Here is a 20,565-nt window from a genome sequence, read left to right on the forward strand (position 1 = left end):
TTTCTTTTGCTTTTTGGATGAAAAGTGTCATGAGATTCAACCTAATATTATGCCAAAGCAGAGAGACACATGATGTATCACAGACACACATTGTTACACTTTAGTTTGGGGAACAATGGCTTTATTTCCATTTCTTGGTCGTTCATTAACATCGAAACATCTGTTATTCAGACTTTGAATGGTTTGTTCCCTATTCTAAAGTGTAACTGTTGGTCATTCTTCAAATATATTAATCTTATCTCTCTTCCACCCTCCCCCAATAACAGTACCAAGTGGTCCGGTCCACAACCTCACAGCAACGATCTACAGCTCTACAGCAGTGGTGATCAGCTGGGATCCTCCTCTGGAGCCCAACGGCAGAGTTTTCTACCAGCTGAGCTTGCAAGAGGCGGGCACGACCCATCTGTCCATCAACCGCACGCTCAACATCACCATCTCCAAGACGACCACAGACAACATCTACCTCTTTACCAAGCTCAGGAAGTATTTTCCCTACATCATTAAAGTGACTCCGGCAACAGGCGCAGGATCGGCCTTAAACCACACAGCAATGCTTTACCTGCGAACCGATGAAGACAGTACGTATCACTTCCTGGATACACATGCACATGTAGACTAAAGCAGTGGTTCTCAACTGGTGGGACACGAGTCTGTTCTGATGAGGGGAAAAACGACTCTAAATGCAAGGGTGTTTCTTCAACTTCAGGCTTTTTTTTTTTTTTCAAGGGTTGATACTTATTAAAAATAATAATAATAATAATAATAATAAACAGATTTAAACTTTTTTTCTTTTTGTTATTTGAAATGATATAATATGACTTTTTACCCGGCTTTTATCATTTATTTCTGTTGCTTTTCAAATGACTTTTATGTATTGATCTTGTCCCAGACCTAGACTTTCAATATGAAACTATGAAAATCCATTATAAAAATAATCAAAGAGTGAAATGAATAAAAACTATTTCAAGATTTATTGTGTGAAAATTATTTCTAACAATTTTTCAAAAATACGACTGTCCCAAAATTGTGGCATCATTTTCACACCCAACAATTTTGCCCTTAATAAAATTATTATTATTATTATTTATTTATTTTATTTTATTTTTCAAAAGTTAGTGTACTTGTTAACCAAGTGGACAAAAGTGTCAGTGAAGAGCATGAAGTATGAGACAAAACAAGGAAAAATCAAGGGAAATATCACTTGTGAGCAGAGTATTTTTATTGGGTGTCATTTCCGATCAAGCAAAAATCCGATCAGGTCTTGGCAAAATGCCTCCAGGTCATGCAAAGTCTTTGGTTGTCTTGCATGAACCGCACGTTTGAGATCTCCCCAGAGTGGCTCGATGATATTAAGGTCAGGAGACTGTGATGGCCACTCCAGAACCTTCACCTTTTTCTGCTGTAACCACTGGAGGGTCAACTTGGCCTTGTGCTTAGGGTCACTGTCATGCTGGAAAGTCCAAGAGCGTCCCATGCGCAGCTTTCGTGCAGAAGAATGCAAATTGTCTGCCAGTATTTTCTGATAACATGCTGCATTCATCTTGCCATAAATTTTCACAAGATTCCCCGTGCCTCTAGAGCTCACACACCCCCAAAACATCAGTGAGCCACCACCATGCTTCACAGTGGTGATGGTATTCATTTCACTATAGGCCTTGTTGACCCCTCTCCAAACATAGTGCTTACGGTTGTGATTATAAAGCTCTATTTTGGTCTCATCACTCCAAATTACAGTGTGCCAGAAGCTGTGAGACGTGTCAAGGTGTTGTCGGGCATATTGTAACTGGGCTTTTTTGTGGCATTGGCGCAGTAAAGGCTTCTTTCTGGCAACTCGACCATGCAGCTCAATTTTGTTCAAGTATCGTCGTATTGTGCTCCTTGAAACAACCACACCGTCTTTTTCCAGAGCAGCCTGTATTTCTCCTGAGGTTACCTGTGGGGTTTTCTTTGTATCCCAAACAATTCTTCTGGCAGTTGTGGCTGAAATCTTTCTTGGTCTACCTGACCTTGGCTTGGTATCAAGAGATCGCCGAATTTTCCACTTCTTAATAAGTGATTGAACAGTACTGACTGGCATTTTCAAGGCTTTGTATATCTTTTTATATCCTTTTCCATCTTTATAAAGTTCCATTACCTTGTTACGCAGGTCTTTTGACAGTTCTGCTCAGTGCATCCACGTGAGAGCTAACAAACTCATTGACTATTTATACACAGACACTAATTGCAATTTAAAGCCACAGGTGTTGGAAATTAACCTTTAATTGCCATTTAAACCTGTGTGTGTCACCTTGTGTGTCAGTAACAAGGCCAAACGTTCAAGGGTATGTAAACTTTTGATCAGGGCAATAGGTGATTTTTATTATCATTATGATTTAAAAAGGAGCCAAACAACTATGTGATAATAAATGGTTTCATCACTATCCTTAAATAAAAGATGCATGCATGATCAGTCATATTTTCAAAATCAATGGCAAATATTTCACAATTTCTGCCAGGGTATGCATACTTTTGAGCACAACTGTATCTGGCCTAGTGCTGTATGTGTTGGATTGATTAATAACAATCTTCTGTGGTTGAAGCATTTCCAAAATTTTTAATTTTCCTATTAAACCTATGTCATGTTAATAATTTTGCATGTTGGGCCGATGTATTACATGGAAAAATTTATAAAATTCAATGTTGGACATTTTTGTTTAATTTTGTTCAATAATTTTAGTACTGTCTTGGGCCACCATTTGATGTCCAATATAAAATCTGGTTTCTGAAGCAAAACCAGTAGAGAACCACTGCATAAAACATGATGGATCATGCTTGTTTAACTTTGCATACCCACTAAAAGTTCAATGTTTTGTCTTTGTGTGTCTTTGTATTACAGTTCCAAGTTCTGCTCCTTTGCCAGGAGCCAGTAGAAATCTCTCCTGCACCTCCATCTACGTGTCTTGGTCCCCCCCAGTTGAGGCCAATGGCGAGATTGTAGATTATGCGATAGTTTTACAGGGTCCTGGGGCCGTCAACAGAACCAACAGCCCTGAAACACATCTTACTCTCACAGACCTCACTCCGTTTACACCTTACAATCTCTCCATCGCTGCGGTCACTCGTGTAGGTGTCGGCCCATCCGTGATTATTCCACTGCATACTGATGAAGCAGGTCAGAGCCACACTTTTAAGTCTTCTAGGGGAACTGATCTTTGTTTTAGAAAGATTAAATCTTTCAATCTTGACTTTGAAATTTGTCATTTAGTGTTTGATGTTTGAAAATTAGAATTTTCAGATGTGTCTATTGTGTACTTTGATGTGTGTTTGATGTTCAGTGTTTATTAATTGGAATTTGATGTGTGATGCTTGCTGTTTTATGTTTAGTGTTTGATTTTTAATATTTGAACATTGAACATTTTCTACATCTGAACTCGGAATTTTTACATTTTAAAATGTTTTTAGTCTGAAAAGCTTATTAGCTAAATCAAAAAAGCTTCAAAGGAACGTTCCAGGTTCAATGAACAGCATTTGTGGCAAAGTGTTGAATGTTCAGTGACTATTAGAGCATCTGAACAGAATATCCCTTATCCAAAGAGTACCAGTGGGAATTATTTTAAACCCAAGCACTCCTTGCATGCTATGTTTGACTAGCACAAAAAAAAAACAAAAAAAAAAACCCCGCAGAATAGCAGTAACTGTAAGTCACTTACAGTGGAGGTGAATGGGGCCAGTTCATAAACATTAATATACTCACTGTTTCAAAAGTATAGCCACACGATATCATCATTATACATTGCAACATGATTTTAGTGTGGTAAAATCAGGGATTTACTGGCATTATGTCCTCCTGATAACAAAGTAGTAATATTGAATATAATGAGTAACATACTGCGCTGAAATACCACATGCAAAAGTGTGCAACTGTTAATTGAATCTGCCCCTGAGTGTCTTATGTAAACCAGATTTTTGCTTTTTATATATATATATATATATATATATATATATATATATATATATATATATATATATACAGTATATAAATGAGGGACAAGTCTAAATAATTTTTTGCAGTAATCAACATAATGCCATAAATGCTGTCGACTGATTGATCGTAATTTGTAATAAACCCGGAACATTCTTTTGTGTCTGTGTCTGATGTCTGATATGCTGGTTTGTGTATCCAGGACCAGTGTCCCCACCACGCAATCTGAGTATATTTAACCACACTTCAGATTCAGTGTGGCTTCAGTGGGAACCGAGTCTGGAGCCAAACGGAGTCGTCCAACACTATGGATTCAGAATACTTGAACTGAACACACACACTTTTAGTTATCAGGTACACACCTGCGTGCATGTATGTGTGGAATTGATTTTTTAAATAATTTTTCTAATTCAATTTATTAATGTAATTTTTCTGAAAATTTGTATTTCATAATTTCATGAAATTTGACATTTTCCCCTTTTGCTTGCATGACACATTTTGTGCAAGTTTGCTTATATTTCATTAGTGACCTAGAAATAGTGCAGAATTTATATATATACGTATATTATTTATTTCTTTTTTTGAAAATACTAAAACTGTATGTTTATTTATAGGTTTAAATTCGATTTTGAGTCCCAGGTTTTCAATGCTTTTGCTGCTTGCATTTTCCTGAATGTGTGTTAAATTCATAAACCTGTGTTTATTCAAGAACTTGTCAGATGCATCCACACAAGCAGAGCTGAGTGGCTTTAGACCTCACAATTCATATGAGATCAGTGTGAGCACGTTCACCAGAGCAGGAAATGGCGACCAGTACAGCTTACCTGTCATATTTACCACCAACGAATCAGGTAAAACACACACACACACACACACACACACACACATCCAAGTTTAAAAGTTTGTAGAACTTGAAACATGAACACACAAGCACATGATGATCCAAAAATGCACAATACACTCTAAAAATAAAAGTTCTTTATGGTTATTTGTAGAATCTTTGAAGAATCTCTTATCAAGGAACCATCATATATATATATATATATACTATTTTTTTTTAATTATAATTTATAATATACACCGATCAGCCACAACATTAAAACCACCTGCCTAATATTGTGTAAGTCCCCCTCGTGCCGCCAAAACAGTGCCAACCTGCATCTCAGAATAGCATTCTGAGATACTATTCTTCTCACCACAACTGTACAGAGTGGTTATCTGAGTTACCATAGACTTTGTCAGTTTGAACCAGTCTGGCCATTCTCTGTTGACCTCTCTCATCAACAAGGCGTTTCCATCCACAGAACTGTCGCTCACTGGATGTTTTTTGTTTTTGGCGCCATTCGGAGTAAATTCTAGAGACTGTTGTGTGTGAAAATCCCAGGAGATCAGCAGTTACAGAAATGCTCAAACCAGCCCATCTGGCACCAACAATCATGCCATGGTCCAAATCACTGAGATCACATTTTTTCCCCATTCTGATGGTTGATGTGAACATTAACTGAAGCTCCTGACCCGTATCTGCATGATTTTATGCACTGCACTGCTGGCACACGATTGGCTGATTAGATAATCGCATGGATGATTGTTGATGCTAGACAGGCTGGTTTGAGTATTTCTGTAATGCTATTCTGAGATGTGGGTTGGCGCTGTTTTGGCGGCACGAGGGGGATCTACTCTCTTAGGCAGGTGGTTTTAATGTTGTGGCTGATCTGTGTGTATATATATATATATATATATATATATATATATATATATATATATATATATATATATATATATATATATATAGATGAGTGTCTGTCATATGTCTATATATGTAATGGTGTGTGGGTGTGTGTGTGTGTGTGTGTGTGTGTGTGTGTGTGTGTGTGTGTGTGTGTGTGTGTGTTACAGTATCAGATGCTGTTGGAAATCTAAGCTGTTCTGGATTGAATTGGAACTCTGTGTACATGGAATGGGAGCCTCCAATTCATCCTAACGGAGAGATTCTGCATTACCTCATTCGCTCTGTAGATCGGGAAGAAGAGGCTCATCCTCTTACACTAACACACTCAATGGTACACACTTTCAGTGGTCTTTCACCTGACGTGTTCTACGTCATCAGTGTGGCTGCTGTTAATTCAGCCGGAACAGGAGAGGAGGCGAACTGTACAGCACACACTCCACCAGAGTCAGGTACAATGTCTACCATTATATTATAACATTCATAAAAGGGTTGGATCAGTGACCTAGTGGTTTTCTCATATGAATCAACAAACTTGAGCTGAGGTGCTCATGTGGGAAATTTGAGTTTGAGTTTGGCTTGCAACATTATCCCCTTTTCTCCCCATAATTTTTTTGTCCTTTGTATAGAGAGATATTTATTTATAGATTTATAAGATTGACAAAATGAGCTAATAACACTTAGCTTTCTATAGAATAAAAAATAAATTAATTATAAAAAATGTAAAAAATACTTTAAAAAAATACAGTATATTTTTTGTGTGAAATATGACCCAGATTCCCCCTAAAAATATGTAGTATATTTTGCTTTATATATATAGTCAGTTTTCATTCTTTGGATGCATTGTGTCATTATTTTTCTGAATATTAAACACAAAATTCTCTTAACATTTTAAAATATATAATTTTATACAGTATATATAATTTTGTAAATTTGGTAGAATTTGCTGTACTGAATTTTATTCATGCTGTTTTTATTTAAACAAATATTGTGTCTTGACAGGATGATTTTCATTAACTGAATTACTGCATTAATGTAATGAAAATATATATTTTTTATTAAATTTAATTTTTTTACATTACAGTATATTAATGAGAATTTTGGGGTGAACTGTGCTTAATTTTTTTGAAATCTTAATGGTCCTAAAAATAGGTAAAATATTCTTTATACAAAATAAAATTGATAAGAAATCAATATAATTTCCTGTTTTGTTTAGTTTTTTTAATTCTGAGACATTTCTTTGTGAAATGTTCCATATTATATAATGTACAGTATACGGTTGTTGTCTAATTGAAGTCAGGGCAATGTATTTATGACAAAATTCATAATAACAACTGTGTCTCTAATTGGTTCTTTCTCTCTGTTTGCAGTTCCTGGTCCCCCTCAATCACTGATAGTAATGGACGTTACTTCTGACAGTGTGTCTTTAAGCTGGCTGCGTCCTGCACACGTTCCTGGTCTGTTACAGGGTTATAATGTGGAGATTCAGAGATTGGCAAGACACTGTGAGAAAGAAGGAGACCTGGAGTCCTGTGTGGAGAGTGAGATTGTGGAGTGGGTTGAAGGAGAAACCAATGGAGTCACACTTTCCCCTCTTCTGAAGTACAGGCAGTACCAGATCCGAGTGGTGGCATTCACCAGGGCTGGTGCAGGAGAGCCTTCAGAGTGGATCCACACACAGACACTCGCTGGAGGTATGTGACACATGTAGTATGTAGCATATGCATATTGCAGGTCATTCCACAAAAATCCCTTTCTCTCTCTCTTTCTCTTTATTTTTGTTTTAGACCCTGATGCCCCACCTGGTGCCATGTTAGTGGTTCCCTCTGCCACTGGGTTAAAGGTTGAGTGGGATGAACCAACGGTCATTTCAGGGCCCACCTCATACCTCATTGACATCACTGCTGTGAGTTCATATACAGGAAGCCATTAGCAGAATTAAAAACTCTTGTTAATTTGTTCTTTCTGACATTGTCTACCTCTTTTCCTCTTCTGTCCTCCTCTTCCAGTTGGATAGTTCAGGATATAACTTTACTTTGGTGCGATATTCAGAGGAGATCAGGGTGGTGGTTATTGGGAATCTGACTGCATTTACTCTATACTCTGTGACTGTTACCGCCTTCACGGGGAACCTGTCCAACGCCCGCAGAGACGGCAAAGCATCTAAACCTGTCCTCGTCAGAACCCTGGAGGACGGTGAGTAAGTGTGGATGCTTGTTTGTGTGATATCCATTGAATGCATGTGTCAATTGCCAAGGGAATACTCGATTTGGCTCTTTCATGGCAATGTATTTGGGTGGTTGGCGCATAATGTGTATTTTTTTAACAGCATCAAGGTTTTAGGTTCATATTTGTTTGAATGTTATGCATGGGTGCCCACATTCTATGGCATGAGTTCCACTTTTTCAGAGTAAAAAAGAAAACATTAAAGTAAGATCTACAGTACCACGCACCATCTAAATATACATTTAAAGTATGTAAAGTTGCCACAATATACAAATTTTGGCACCAATACCAGTGAAATTTGACAAGTCTCAATACCAGTTTCGAGCAAAATCTAATACTAATTACTTTAAATAAACATTATTTCAAGTTCTCAAGCAATTATGCAAGACAAGTAAATAGTCTGTAGTAAAATAAGAACAGAGAAACAAATTACAAGCAATAGAACAAATAAAAACAAATAGAGCAAAAAATATTAAGAAAACATTGCTTGGGGGCCTGGGTAGATCAGCGAGTAAAGACCCTGACTACCACCCCTGGAGTCACGAGTTCGAATCCAGGGCGTGCTGAGTGACTCCAGCCAGGTCTCCTAAGCAACCAAATTGGCCCGGTTGCTAGGGAGGGTAGAGTCACATGGGGTAACCTCCTCGTGGTCGCTATAATGTGGTTCTCGCTCTCAGTGCGGCGCGTGGTGAGTTGTGTGTGGATGCCACGGAGAATAGCGTGAATCCTCCACACGTGCTAGGTCTCCGCGGTAACGCGCTCAACAAGCCACGTGATAAGATGTGTGGATTGACGGTCTCAGACACGGAGGCAACTGAGATTTGTCCTCCGCCACCCAGATTGAGGCGAGTCACTACGCCACCACGAGCACTTAGAATGCATTGGGAATTGGGCATGCCAAATTGGGGAGAAAAGGGGAGAAAAAAAATGAAAACAGTGTTTGAAATTTTTAACAGAAGTATCAAGCATTCAAGTAAACATTCTGAAATTTAAAAAAGAAATAAAATGTAACATAAAACTCTAATTTTTGGCTGCCACTTGTAGTTTTTCACTCCCAAATTTAAAAGCTCACCTTACATACATACAGTGGACTAATTGCAAAAAACTCCAATAAACAATACTGTATACAGTATGTTTACAATCTTATGATGAACATACTTTATGTGCATTATTTGTTCTCCTAAATTTATAAGCATGTTATTCTGGTTCTCTTTGCTCTATCTCCCTGCAAAAAGTCTTTTTTTTTCCTCTATCACCTTCCATCACCATATACAGATCTAAAATGTAGGCGGCGCTCCAATGCAGCCAAGCACTCACACCATAGACATCAAGTCTATTTGGATGTCATGCATGTTCTCCATTGTTTCATAAAATATTTTTTGCCTCTGAATGGACAATCTAGGGTCATTGGAAAGCTGAAATCCTCAGCTTTGCGATGATATATAACATTTCACCATCAATATTTTGCCTACGATTTGATTGTCATGCTTTTTTTGCTGGACTGCAATATTTCTGGACATTTTAAATATAATACTGGATTATTTCACCAAGCAAGCTCACAGACAAGTAAAAAATTGCTAATATAGAAGAAGACAGCCTAACTTAAGAGTTGATAAAGAGTTTGTGGCTACTTGGGGCATACAGAAGCAGTGATCGGAGCAGACATGAGACATTTGTCTTTGTTGTCTTACAGAGATCATAATTCACTTTGTGATTATTTCGATAAACATTCGAACTGTGTTATGTAGGACAACAAAATAAACTGAACAATCACATTCCTAAGAACGGAAGCTTTCAATTGATATATGACTTGCCTGTTTAAGTCCTATGTAAAAAATATTTCTACATCACCTCTAGGTGGCGCTCATTTGTGACACAAAGTTTTAAGGCTTTATTTTGTTATTTTACATAACATAAATTCAAAAGTAATGATATTCTATGAAAAGTTCAGATTCTAAGCTTTCAAATGGTGCCACATATGAGTGACTTATGTATCCAGGGACTTTTACAATTTAAGCCTAAACTTATAGCTCACTTCTTGCTCCGCCCATGGATCCACCGGTGGGTCCATAGAGTTTATGGGGATTTATTGCTGGTCTTCACTGTATGATTATTATACATTAATATTTTTTTTTTTCACCCAATTTTGGAATGCCCAGTTCCCAGTGCACTTTAGTCCTCGTGGTCACGTAGTGATTCGCCTCAATCCGGGTGGCGGAGGATGAATCCCAGTTGCCTCTGAGACCATCAACCCGTGCATCTTATCACATAGCTTGTTGAGCGCCTTGCCATGGAGACATAGCGCGTGTGGAGGCTTCACGCCATCCACCACGTCAACCATGCTCAACTTACCACGTGCCCCACCTACAACGAACCACATTAAAGCGACCACGAGGAGGTTACCCCATGTGACTCTGGGATTCGAACTAGCGAACTAGCGAACTCCAGGGGTGGTAGCCAGCGTCTTTTACCACTGAGCTGCCCAGGCCCCCACATTAATACTTTTTAAGCCACTAAAGTTATTCAGCAAAGAGCAGTGAATGGGAGAGGTAGACCGATATATCGGTTTTACCGATTAATTGGTGCCGATAGATGCTTTTTGGAACTATCGTTATTGGCAAAAATCTATGGCGATAGTCGCCGATAGTTTTTCATCATTTCGTCTTTTCAAAATAAGAGTCCCCGGTGTGTTTTGGGCTTAGAAGTCCTGTTTTATACACCAAATCTAAATTTTTTCGGATAATTTGGGGTATTTTGGTTGAACAATAAACTGCATCTGGGGTTTTATTCATTTAGGACTCTTTGTATGTGCCCTTCTTAGTAAGGAAAGGATACGGGTTTTTTTTTTTACATTCTATAAATCGATTAAAAAAAGCTATCAACCGATTAATCGGTTATCGGTTGACCTCTAGTGAATGGTTTTCTCATTTACTTGTAATTGTTATTGACAAGATTGACCAGTGGTTATCAATGTACACAATGAGCAACACTGGTATAAAGGAAGGTGTACATTTTTGGTCCTGCAACTGGTCAGCATTTCTTTTAATTTTTTCACTATTTTGAATAACCTTTTTGTCTTCAGTATTTAATTTCATATGGCTCTACGGTGTCAAATTTCTTTTTTATTTACAAATATATTATGTAGTCTCTTAATTAATTTGAGCTCATAAAAGCTTTAAATGATTATAAAAGAATTAGCAAAATGCTTATAAAAAAACATATTCCAAAAGTCTTTTGTATCAACAAACAATGAATCTTTCTACTGCAATGTTTTTCTGTTTTTCTCTTTCTGTATTTAGACTATTATTATTTATTTTTTTCTATTTTCTGTAAAGCTGCTATTTTGAACTATTAAATTATAAAAAGTGCTATTCAAAAAAACTGAATTTAAACTTTGAACTCATATGTGACTTTCACGGTTGTGTTTTCCCAGAACCGAAAGATCCACCCAAAGATGTGACATTGACAGTGAATCCAGAGGAAGTGACTCATGTATATGTGACATTCTCTCCACCGGATGAACCGAATGGAAATATCAGTGCATATCATGCCGCCATCTACCGCGATGGACTACTGGACTTTTACATCAACAGCCTGTCAGTAATCAACAACCCTAATAACACAATGACAGCTGTTATAGGTGGACTGAAGGGGGGATTCAATTACAGCATACGGGTAGGAAACCTCACACCTGAACACTTAGGAACCGTTTAAATCTCCTTCATTAGCCTTTATTAATACATATTTACACAGAGATTCTCGTATAATAGTATTTGGATGGGTAGCCACACACTTCATGATCTTCCCACCAAGTTCTATAACAATATAAGACAATAAAGTGTTTGTTTGTACTTTTTGCAGATAGCTGCAGTGAATGGAGCGGGCTTAGGGCCGAGTTCAGAGGTTCAGGTCATGACAGGTGTGAAAGGTATGGAAAATTCTTTCTTTTCAAACAGAATTGAAAATGCATTACCTTGTCGATCCGTTGCATTGTTTTTCTGGAGTGATTGTCAGTTGAAGATTCTGGTTTATTTAGCACCACCCAAACCAACAAGGAAGCCGCGGGCTGCTCTGAACAACGCAGGTGCTGTCATCGCCACATCTAGAACCATCACCGTTGAGATGCCTGAATGTTTCTTCACAGATGTTCATGGACCAATCCAGAAAGTCCAGGTTATTGTTTCAGAGCCAGCAGGTATTAAAAGTTCCAACTAACCCATGCAATGCCAAAAAGCACTTTTTTGCAACTGTGCCTTCGATCTGAAAATGACCTTGTTATGATTGTCTATCCTCTTCACATGTGAAATAAATTGCAACCTCTCCATCAAATTGCTGAATACTACATTGGTATTGATATGCAATTGTGAGCAATCTTATTGCTCATTACAGAAACAGTGCGATAAGTTACAATCTGGATTTTAGGGGGAAAAAAACGTTGTCTTTTATCGCTTATTGCTTTACCACCTCATGCTTGGTTAGTACACTCATGGCTGTAATGTCGAAACAATTTTTCCTATTTTTGTACCTGGTTTTAGCCTTCATAACAGCTGATATTGTATAGTAGTGTGATATTATATTTATATTGGTATATCTTGATGCAGTGATGGACTACGGTAATTTGTCCAACTGGAAGATTGTCTTTCTCCATCCTACCGCTCCGTATCTGACTGACGAGGGCTTCTCGAATCCAGTATGCACTGAGAGAACTGAACGCATGAACGCAAACACTAACACATACGTCATAGGAGCAGACGAGGGCTGCCTGTCTGAAGATGCTGAGACGCTCTGTAACGGACCGCTTAAACCTAAAACATATTATGTGTAAGAGAGACACACACGCACATGCACTAATCTGTGTTTTGTTTACCCTCTGATGCATGAATTATTAAAGGTGAAGGGTGTAAAATCTGCGCCACTAGTGTCATCAAACAGAAATGCAAGAATCCCGGCCAGTAAGTAAGTAGTTGTCTCTGCATATTAAAGTGGGATAAGAGAAAGTGTTTGAATTCACACTTAACCTTTAAATCACAAAGGGAAAATAGGACATGAGGGAAAAAAACATCTCAATGGCTCTTTCTTCTTCAAAAGCAAGAACATAATCATTTATCTAATCATCTAATTTTTTTTTTTTTTCCAAAATGATGTGTTTTGAGAGAGCTGCACATACAGTATCTGTCCAGTAAAAGACTTGTGTTATTAAGTTCAATTAACTTGGTGTTTATTTAGAATGAACTTGACTATTTAAGTTAAGGTAACTAGATGCAAGTAGACTTAACTTATGTTTGCTGTTTAAATGTTGTTGGTTCAACTTAATAATTTTAATTGAATGGACTCAAATTTAGGTCATACAATAAGGTGCTTAAATAATGAAGATTATAACACATTCTACGTCAGTCATTAATTAAACTTATTTCTCCACAGAAATACATACAGTTTATGGCTGCACTTCAGTTGCACATGCACATGGACAACTGAAATAAAGTCCAACTTGACCAAAAGAGACACAGATCACACTAATGGTGACATCACACGAAACAACTATTTGCAACAAAAGGCATAAATGATACAACAAAAAGCTAAAACATCTATGAATTCTTAATAACAACTATTTAAATGTACCTATAAGTTCCCTTTGACCAAGGAAACATTATTAAATAATTCAAACGCCAAGCATTGTGGGTATTCCCCATAGCTTCAGTTTTGTACACAATAGTTTGAGTTATTACCACTTAAAACTTCTATGGATTTTTAAGAAAAATAAGTTTAAGGAACTTAGATATTTAGTTATGAGCTTTAGTTATGAGTTATGAGATTTTGTCAACCATGTTGAATTTATGTTGTCATTAAAAAGAACATAACCTTATACTCTTCTTTCGTTGCATTTTCAGTGTGAACACACTACTTATACAACATACACTACAAAAGAATAGTAGAGTAGAGCAGAAGTATGAGTATGGGTCAATGGTGATCACCCATGGTGGTTTGGATATAACATCACACAATGAATGGTTAAAATGTCCATCGTAACTGGTGTTGTGCATCAGAGGGTTAAAAATATCTTGGAGTATTTTTTATTTATTTTTTAACCATTATCTTACTGTTTATAATTGTGCTTAGATTCAAATTCCGGGCGACAAATATTCGTGGGCAGTACACAGACTCTGAATACTCAGACAGGGTCAGAACTGCAGGTATGAATGCAGTGTGCACACCAAACAGGCACATTTATTACAATATTAATGCTCCAAAACAACTCTGCATGTTATCTTCACTTTCCCATGTTTAAAGGAATATTCTGGGTTCAATACAAGTTAAGTTTAATTTATTTTGACTCGTCCCTCAATTTCTTCAAAAAAATTAAAATAATCAAAAATCGATGTTACAGTGAGGCACTTACAATGGAAGTGAATGGGGCCCATTTTTGGAGGGTTTAAAGACAGAAATGTGAAGCTTGTAATTTCATAAAAACACTTGCATTAATTCTTCTGGTAAAACTCATGTATTATTTCAGCTGAAAAGTTCTTAAAAAGTATAGTTCACCCAAAAATGAAAATTCTCTTTTCACTCACTCACCCTCATGCCATCCCAGATGTGTATGACTTTCTTTCTTCTGCAGAACACAAATGAAGATTTTTAGAAGAATATCTCAGCTCTGTAGGTCCATACAATGCAAGTGAATGGGTGCCATAATCTTGAAGCTACAAAATCTATAAAAGAGCAACATAAAAGTACACCAAATGACTCAGGTGGTTAAAGCCATGTCTTCAGAAGTGATATGATAGGTGTGGGTGAGAAACAGATCAATATTTAAGTCCTTTTTTACTATAAATTCTCCTCCCTGCTCAGCCAATCTCCACTTTACTTTCACATTCTCCTTCTTCTGTTTTTGGTGATTCACGTTCTTCGTGCATATTGCCCCCTACTGGGCAGGGAGGAGAAATTATGATAAAAAAAATGATTGAAATATTGATCTGTTTCTCATCCACACCTATCATATGGTGTCTGAACACATGGATTTAACCACTGGAGTATTATGAATTACTTTTATGCTTCCTTTATATGGACTTTGGAGCTTCAAAATTTTGGCACCCATTCAATTGCATTGTGAGGACCTACAGAGCTGAGATATTCTTCAAAAAATTGTAATTTGCATTCTGCAGATGAAAGAAAGTCATTCACATCCGGGATGCCAGGAGGGTGAGTAAATCATGAGAGAATTAAAATTTTTGGGTGAACTATCTCGTTAAATTGTCGTTTTTATGTTTAGGGTTTACGGCATTACATCGTCATGGTAACAAAGTTGTAAAATTGGCTATTACTTTACACAGAAAAGGTTAGTAAGAGATTTTATCACACTAAAATCATGCTAACACAAATGTTGTTTACATCTTGTGTCTATACTTTTGAAAAAGTGAGTATTTTAACATTTACCGATTGGCCCCCATTCACTTCCATTGTCAGTGCCTCACTGGAACCCCGAATTTTGCTGTTTTAAAGACAAGGAGGAACAAGTTGAAATACATGTTTGTGGTAATCAACATTATGCCACGAATTCTGTTGATTGAGCTTAACTTGTATTGAACCCGGAATATTCCTTTAAACTCTCTCATTGTCTTTCCATTTTCCTCTCTCTCTCTGCCTCTCTAACTCATACTTTCAGTTTAAGGTGCATGACTGGCATGTGAAACATTTGTACATTTGTATAGCCAGAGTGTTTACAGCTGAGCTACATACACAAAAATCTTTGCAAAAACAATGAACATTAATTAAGAAAGGGACAAAATGAAAATACAAGGAATGGCAAGAAGTCTCTTTCTGTCATTCTCTCTCTCAGATGACCATCTGTTGACCAGGGATGAGCAAATCATTCTTGGAGTTCTGTTGTCTTTTTTCCTGGCCTTGCTTTTAATTCTGCTCATATACGGATCTGTGAGGTAAGATATGTGTTGTTTTAAAAAGGGCTTTGATTCAGTACTCAAGCGCGATGTGCTCCAGTTTATCTCTGGTTTGTTGCCTCCGATCCCAGGATCCACCGGAGGCAGAAGGAAGGTGGGACGTACTCTCCACGCGAGGCTGAGATCATTGAGACCAAGTTCAAGCTGGATCAGCTGATTGCAGTGGCTGACATGGAGCTCAAAGAGGAGAAGATCAACCGGTGAGTCATCTAACATCACCCATCACTGTTTCCTGTTCACACTGTACACGAGCACTCATGATGCCCACATAAGAGACAGTTACCTTTGGTCTTTTGCTCTGGCTTATTCATTCATTCACTCAATCTCTCAATTATTTACTCTCTCACTCACTCACTCACTCACTCACTCTGTTCTCAGGTATTCTTCCTTTTTCTTTAGAAAGAAGGAGATTTTTGTCATCCAGTAAGTAGAGAGAGTGATGTTGATGTGTACATGGTTTGTAGATGTCTGTCTTTTTAAAGGTGAAAAGTTTATCTTTTCCCAGTTGCATGCTGTGGTGTTAGTACCTGGAGTATTTTGTTACTTGATATTAGTATCTCTGTCTTGCAGTATTATGGGGCTGTTGGGTTTCATTCCGTTGCTCTGTAGTTTGGCTTTGTAGATTTCTGCTTGAAAGATCACACAGAAAATGACTCTCATATTCTTTTTATGTTCGTGAGTCTTCCTCTAATTAGATCAAGTAGTGAACTGCACATAGATTCATTTCTTATTTATCACTAAACATGAAAAGTCTCATTTTCCAGTCCAAGAGCACAATTTCATACTTTTCTTCTATCTAATGTTCCAGGCTGCTAAGTTACAGGAAATCTCTCAAGTAAGTGATAAGGAGAATTGTTTTGTAGATTGATTGATATTGTCCTCCTTTTCTCATTTTTACACCTTTTTACGAAAATCTGTTCTGTAGAAATAATGCTTGTTGTTGTTATTTAGGGTTTTGTGGATGTTTTAATGCTTTATTTGTCTCTCTTTAACACATTTACAGGCCAATCAGTAAGAAATCGTTTCTTCAGCATGTGGAAGATCTTTGTGCCAACGACAATGCCAAGTTTCAGGAGGAGTTTGCGGTAAGCTTTAGTTTTAGATGTGTTTTTGTGTGGGTGAGAGTGAGAAAACCCGAGAAAGTGAACTATAAAATTCGTTTTAGTGACGCTTTGGTAGAACACTTGAGTTTGTGGTGTTTTTGGAAAACATGATGGTTCCCGGTGTGTTTCTTAATTAGACTTTTTTTGTGTGTATGACAGGAGTTGCCGAAGTTGCTTCATGATCTGGCAACGTCAGACGCCGATCTGCCTTGGAATCGCTCCAAGAATCGCTTCACTAACATTAAACCATGTATGATTCACACAATTACATTCACATTTACATACATACTGTGACAATTCTGTCACCATCATGTGGTTCTTTCTTCAGAACGATCATGTTCTTCTTTTCCTTTCCTAAATGAAATCATGCAGTGACTGTCATGCTCCAAAAAGGACATAAAAGGACCATAAAAGGGTCATAAAAGTAGACCAGATGACTTGCGCTCTATATTTGGAACAGATTGAAATTTAAGTCAATATATAATATTGATTCTTGTTTGGATCTATAGTGCTTTTTTGTCCTGTTTGGATCTTGACAGCCCCTGGCTAAAATATGATTTCATTGTATAGAAAAGAAAAGCTCAGGTATACCTTCAAATATATTAGTTTGCATTTTATGGGAGAAAGAAAATCATGCAGGTTTGGAACGAAATGAGGTTGTGTAAATGATGTCAGAATATTCATTTTCAGATAACTATTCCTTTAAAACTTGCCAATCTTATGTTATACAAACACATTTTATTTTTAATTCTTTGTTTTAGATAACAATAACAGAGTGAAGTTACTCTCTGAGCCGGGAATGCCGGGATCTGACTACATCAATGCCAGCTTTGTATCTGTAAGAGCTCGAGAACAGCCCACATTTCAGCTGTCTCACGTTAAACTTCAACAGAACCTTCATTTCTTATTCCTTTTTCGTCTCGTCTCTTTGTCTCAGGGCTATCTGTGTCCTAATGAGTTTATAGCCACACAGGGTCCTCTGCCGAGTACCGTCGCAGACTTCTGGAGGATGATTTGGGAGACGGGGACAAAAACTATTGTCATGCTCACGCAATGCTTTGAGAAGGGCAGGGTATGTGTTTATTTCTTCAACAAAACAATGAAGCCATAGATGTATGTAATATATGTCAGTGGTTCTCAACTGGTTTTGCTTCGGGACCCAGATTGTACATTGGAAATCAAGTGGCGAGTGGCGACCCACTATAGTAAAAACGTAACCTGTATTTAATGTATCCTGGGTCGCATTTCCTTTTATATGGCATAGTTTTGTTCATGGCTTTCAAGTACAAGGGCATGCATCAAGTGACATTATTTTTGTTGCTGATGCCCCCTTTTAAAAATCGAAGAGCATATTTACTGAATTTATATGAGCCCATTATTATCCCGTTCATCATTCAAACAGAACATACATATTACACAGGTGGAAAGGCTCGTCATTACCATGGTTAGGTCAATGTAGCTAGTCTTAAATAATAGTAGTAAATTATAGTATTTATTTAAAAGATACTAGGCGAAACACATTTTGAAACTTTAACTACAACTGCCACTGTTGATATAAAATGAGATCTAATAGATTCTACCTTTAGATTATTTCAGGTGCAATTATAACATTTTGTTACTTTTACTCGTGTAAAATCATGAAACTATTTTGTAAAGGTGATGATGTGTAATGAAAACGAAAAAAAATTGCGCATAGCAGTGTTGCTCTTTTCCTCCTCAGTGCTGTTTGGCATGTCAGGGCTGCCTACTGTTTAAAAGGTTCGACTTGACTTCCTCCGTAACGCTTTAAACTAGAAAAGTCTCAGTAGAATTGAAATGGGTCACATCAGATTTGAGGTCTGCGTACCGAAATATTGAGAAAAGCCCGGTTGTTGTGCGCACGCCAGAGAGCGGAGCAGATCATTAGCGTGAGCTGGTTCTGTTACACTTGTGCGACAGCGGAAATATCCCAGTGCAGATGAGAAGCTTTAAGCTGAATGCGAGTGTAACGAGGTTCATAAGATGGGCAAGGAGGAAGCGGGAACCAGCTGAACAGTCAATGTAAAACTTTAATCAAACAGAACGCAAACATAACATAAACTGCAAAACAAATAAAGACACACACAACTTCGTGCATCTCTCTCTCTCTCTAACTGGCGTCTCCGGCTCGTCCTTATCCCCCTTCCGGCTGATTAGGACGATTCAGCGCCGGGTGTGCATCCTCACGGCCCGGCCACGCCCTCCTCCTCGTCACATTCCTCCACCACCCAATTCAGGTTGGGGAAACCTCCGGCTTGACGTACTCCCCTACCTTCCTGGACAGGAGGTGTTGCCCTTCAAGCCGTCCTTCTGCCAGCAGGTCTTCCCCACCTCTTTGGACCCTGGGAGAGACAAGGGGAGGGAGAGGGGAGAGGGAAAGAGCGAGGGGGAGAGACAGAGAGAGAGAGAGAGAAAAAGTGGCTCACCGGTCCCAGGACATGCTGTCGCCTGGTCCTCAGCCACTCCTCCGCCCCCATGGCGGACGATAGCCGCTCCTCCCCTGGTGGAAGGCAGTGAGCCCTCCGTCCCCTGGCGGCCACCGAAAAATCTTCAATGGGAGAACTACGGCATTGTTCTTTCCCTGCTGTCCGTGACCCAGTCCGAATAGACCTGTGACTAACTTTTGGGTCGCGACCCACCAGTTGAGAAACACTGATATATGTAATAACCCTAGCCTAACACTAACCTAACCCTAACCTTACCCTAACCCTACCCTAACCCTTACTTTTAAAAATAACGAGAAAAATAAAGGTTACAATTAGAACCAAAAATGGTGTTACAGTCGGATGTTATTTAAGAAGCTTTTTAAGTTCCACAAAGAACTTTTTATTTTCAAGTTCTTTTGAAAACTATCTATGTATTTGGTTATTTAAAGATAAATGTGAAAAATTGCCATTTATCATACACATTATAAACAATTAACAGTTCAAATATTTTGTTTGCACATTTCAGATCCGTTGTCATCAGTACTGGCCGGAGGACAATAAACCTGTAACTGTTTTTGCTGACATCATAATCACTAAACTCACAGAGGATGTGTGCCCTGATTGGACAGTTCGAGCAATCAGAGTGGAAAGGGTAAAATAATCCAGATTAAGAGACAATGATAATTACGATAATCCTCACTGACAAATTTCTCTCTTATTCTTTCTCTCTCCAGCATGGTACCTACATGATTGTTCATCATTTTAACTACACGTCATGGCCTGAACACGGTGTTCCGGAGTCCAGCTCCACACTGATCCAGTTTGTCAAAGCAGTCCGGTCCAACAGAGGCCATGACAACACAAACATCGTGGTCCACTGCAGGTAGGTGCTGACCCATATCTACGCTTTAAACTGGAAGTCTTGTCATAATACACACAGTATGTAGTGCAAACATACCTGTCTGTATGTGCAGTGCTGGTGTGGGCAGGACTGGAGTGTTCATAGCTCTGGATCATCTCGTTCAGCATATCAGGGATCATGACTTTGTGGATATATACGGTCTGGTCGCAGAACTACGCAGCGAGAGGATGTGCATGGTGCAAAACCTGGTAAAGTGTCTTTCATTGAAATGATAAACATAGTGTTTCT

The 20,565-nt window shown here is 38.1% G+C and overlaps 1 protein-coding gene across 1 annotated transcript in view; it reads left to right on the forward strand.

Annotated features, from left to right (window-relative positions):
- LOC127417121 (phosphatidylinositol phosphatase PTPRQ-like) overlaps nt 1-20,565 on the forward strand; it is a 76,828-nt gene that overhangs the window by 49,700 nt on the left and 6,563 nt on the right. The window contains exons 32-55 of the mRNA XM_051656827.1: nt 267-578; nt 2,876-3,151; nt 4,164-4,315; nt 4,671-4,812; nt 5,858-6,139; nt 7,058-7,381; nt 7,475-7,593; nt 7,697-7,883; nt 11,347-11,588; nt 11,775-11,841; nt 11,950-12,108; nt 12,515-12,734; nt 14,031-14,104; nt 15,748-15,847; nt 15,940-16,068; nt 16,247-16,291; nt 16,677-16,703; nt 16,872-16,953; nt 17,131-17,221; nt 17,733-17,809; nt 17,909-18,043; nt 19,942-20,067; nt 20,150-20,298; nt 20,390-20,525. Coding sequence (XP_051512787.1) covers nt 267-578; nt 2,876-3,151; nt 4,164-4,315; nt 4,671-4,812; nt 5,858-6,139; nt 7,058-7,381; nt 7,475-7,593; nt 7,697-7,883; nt 11,347-11,588; nt 11,775-11,841; nt 11,950-12,108; nt 12,515-12,734; nt 14,031-14,104; nt 15,748-15,847; nt 15,940-16,068; nt 16,247-16,291; nt 16,677-16,703; nt 16,872-16,953; nt 17,131-17,221; nt 17,733-17,809; nt 17,909-18,043; nt 19,942-20,067; nt 20,150-20,298; nt 20,390-20,525 — 3,653 coding nt within the window. The remainder of the gene's footprint in view (nt 1-266; nt 579-2,875; nt 3,152-4,163; nt 4,316-4,670; nt 4,813-5,857; nt 6,140-7,057; nt 7,382-7,474; nt 7,594-7,696; nt 7,884-11,346; nt 11,589-11,774; nt 11,842-11,949; nt 12,109-12,514; nt 12,735-14,030; nt 14,105-15,747; nt 15,848-15,939; nt 16,069-16,246; nt 16,292-16,676; nt 16,704-16,871; nt 16,954-17,130; nt 17,222-17,732; nt 17,810-17,908; nt 18,044-19,941; nt 20,068-20,149; nt 20,299-20,389; nt 20,526-20,565) is intronic.

This window comes from Myxocyprinus asiaticus, chromosome 26 (assembly GCF_019703515.2).
Source record: "Myxocyprinus asiaticus isolate MX2 ecotype Aquarium Trade chromosome 26, UBuf_Myxa_2, whole genome shotgun sequence".
Classification (NCBI taxonomy): Eukaryota; Metazoa; Chordata; class Actinopteri; order Cypriniformes; family Catostomidae; genus Myxocyprinus; species Myxocyprinus asiaticus.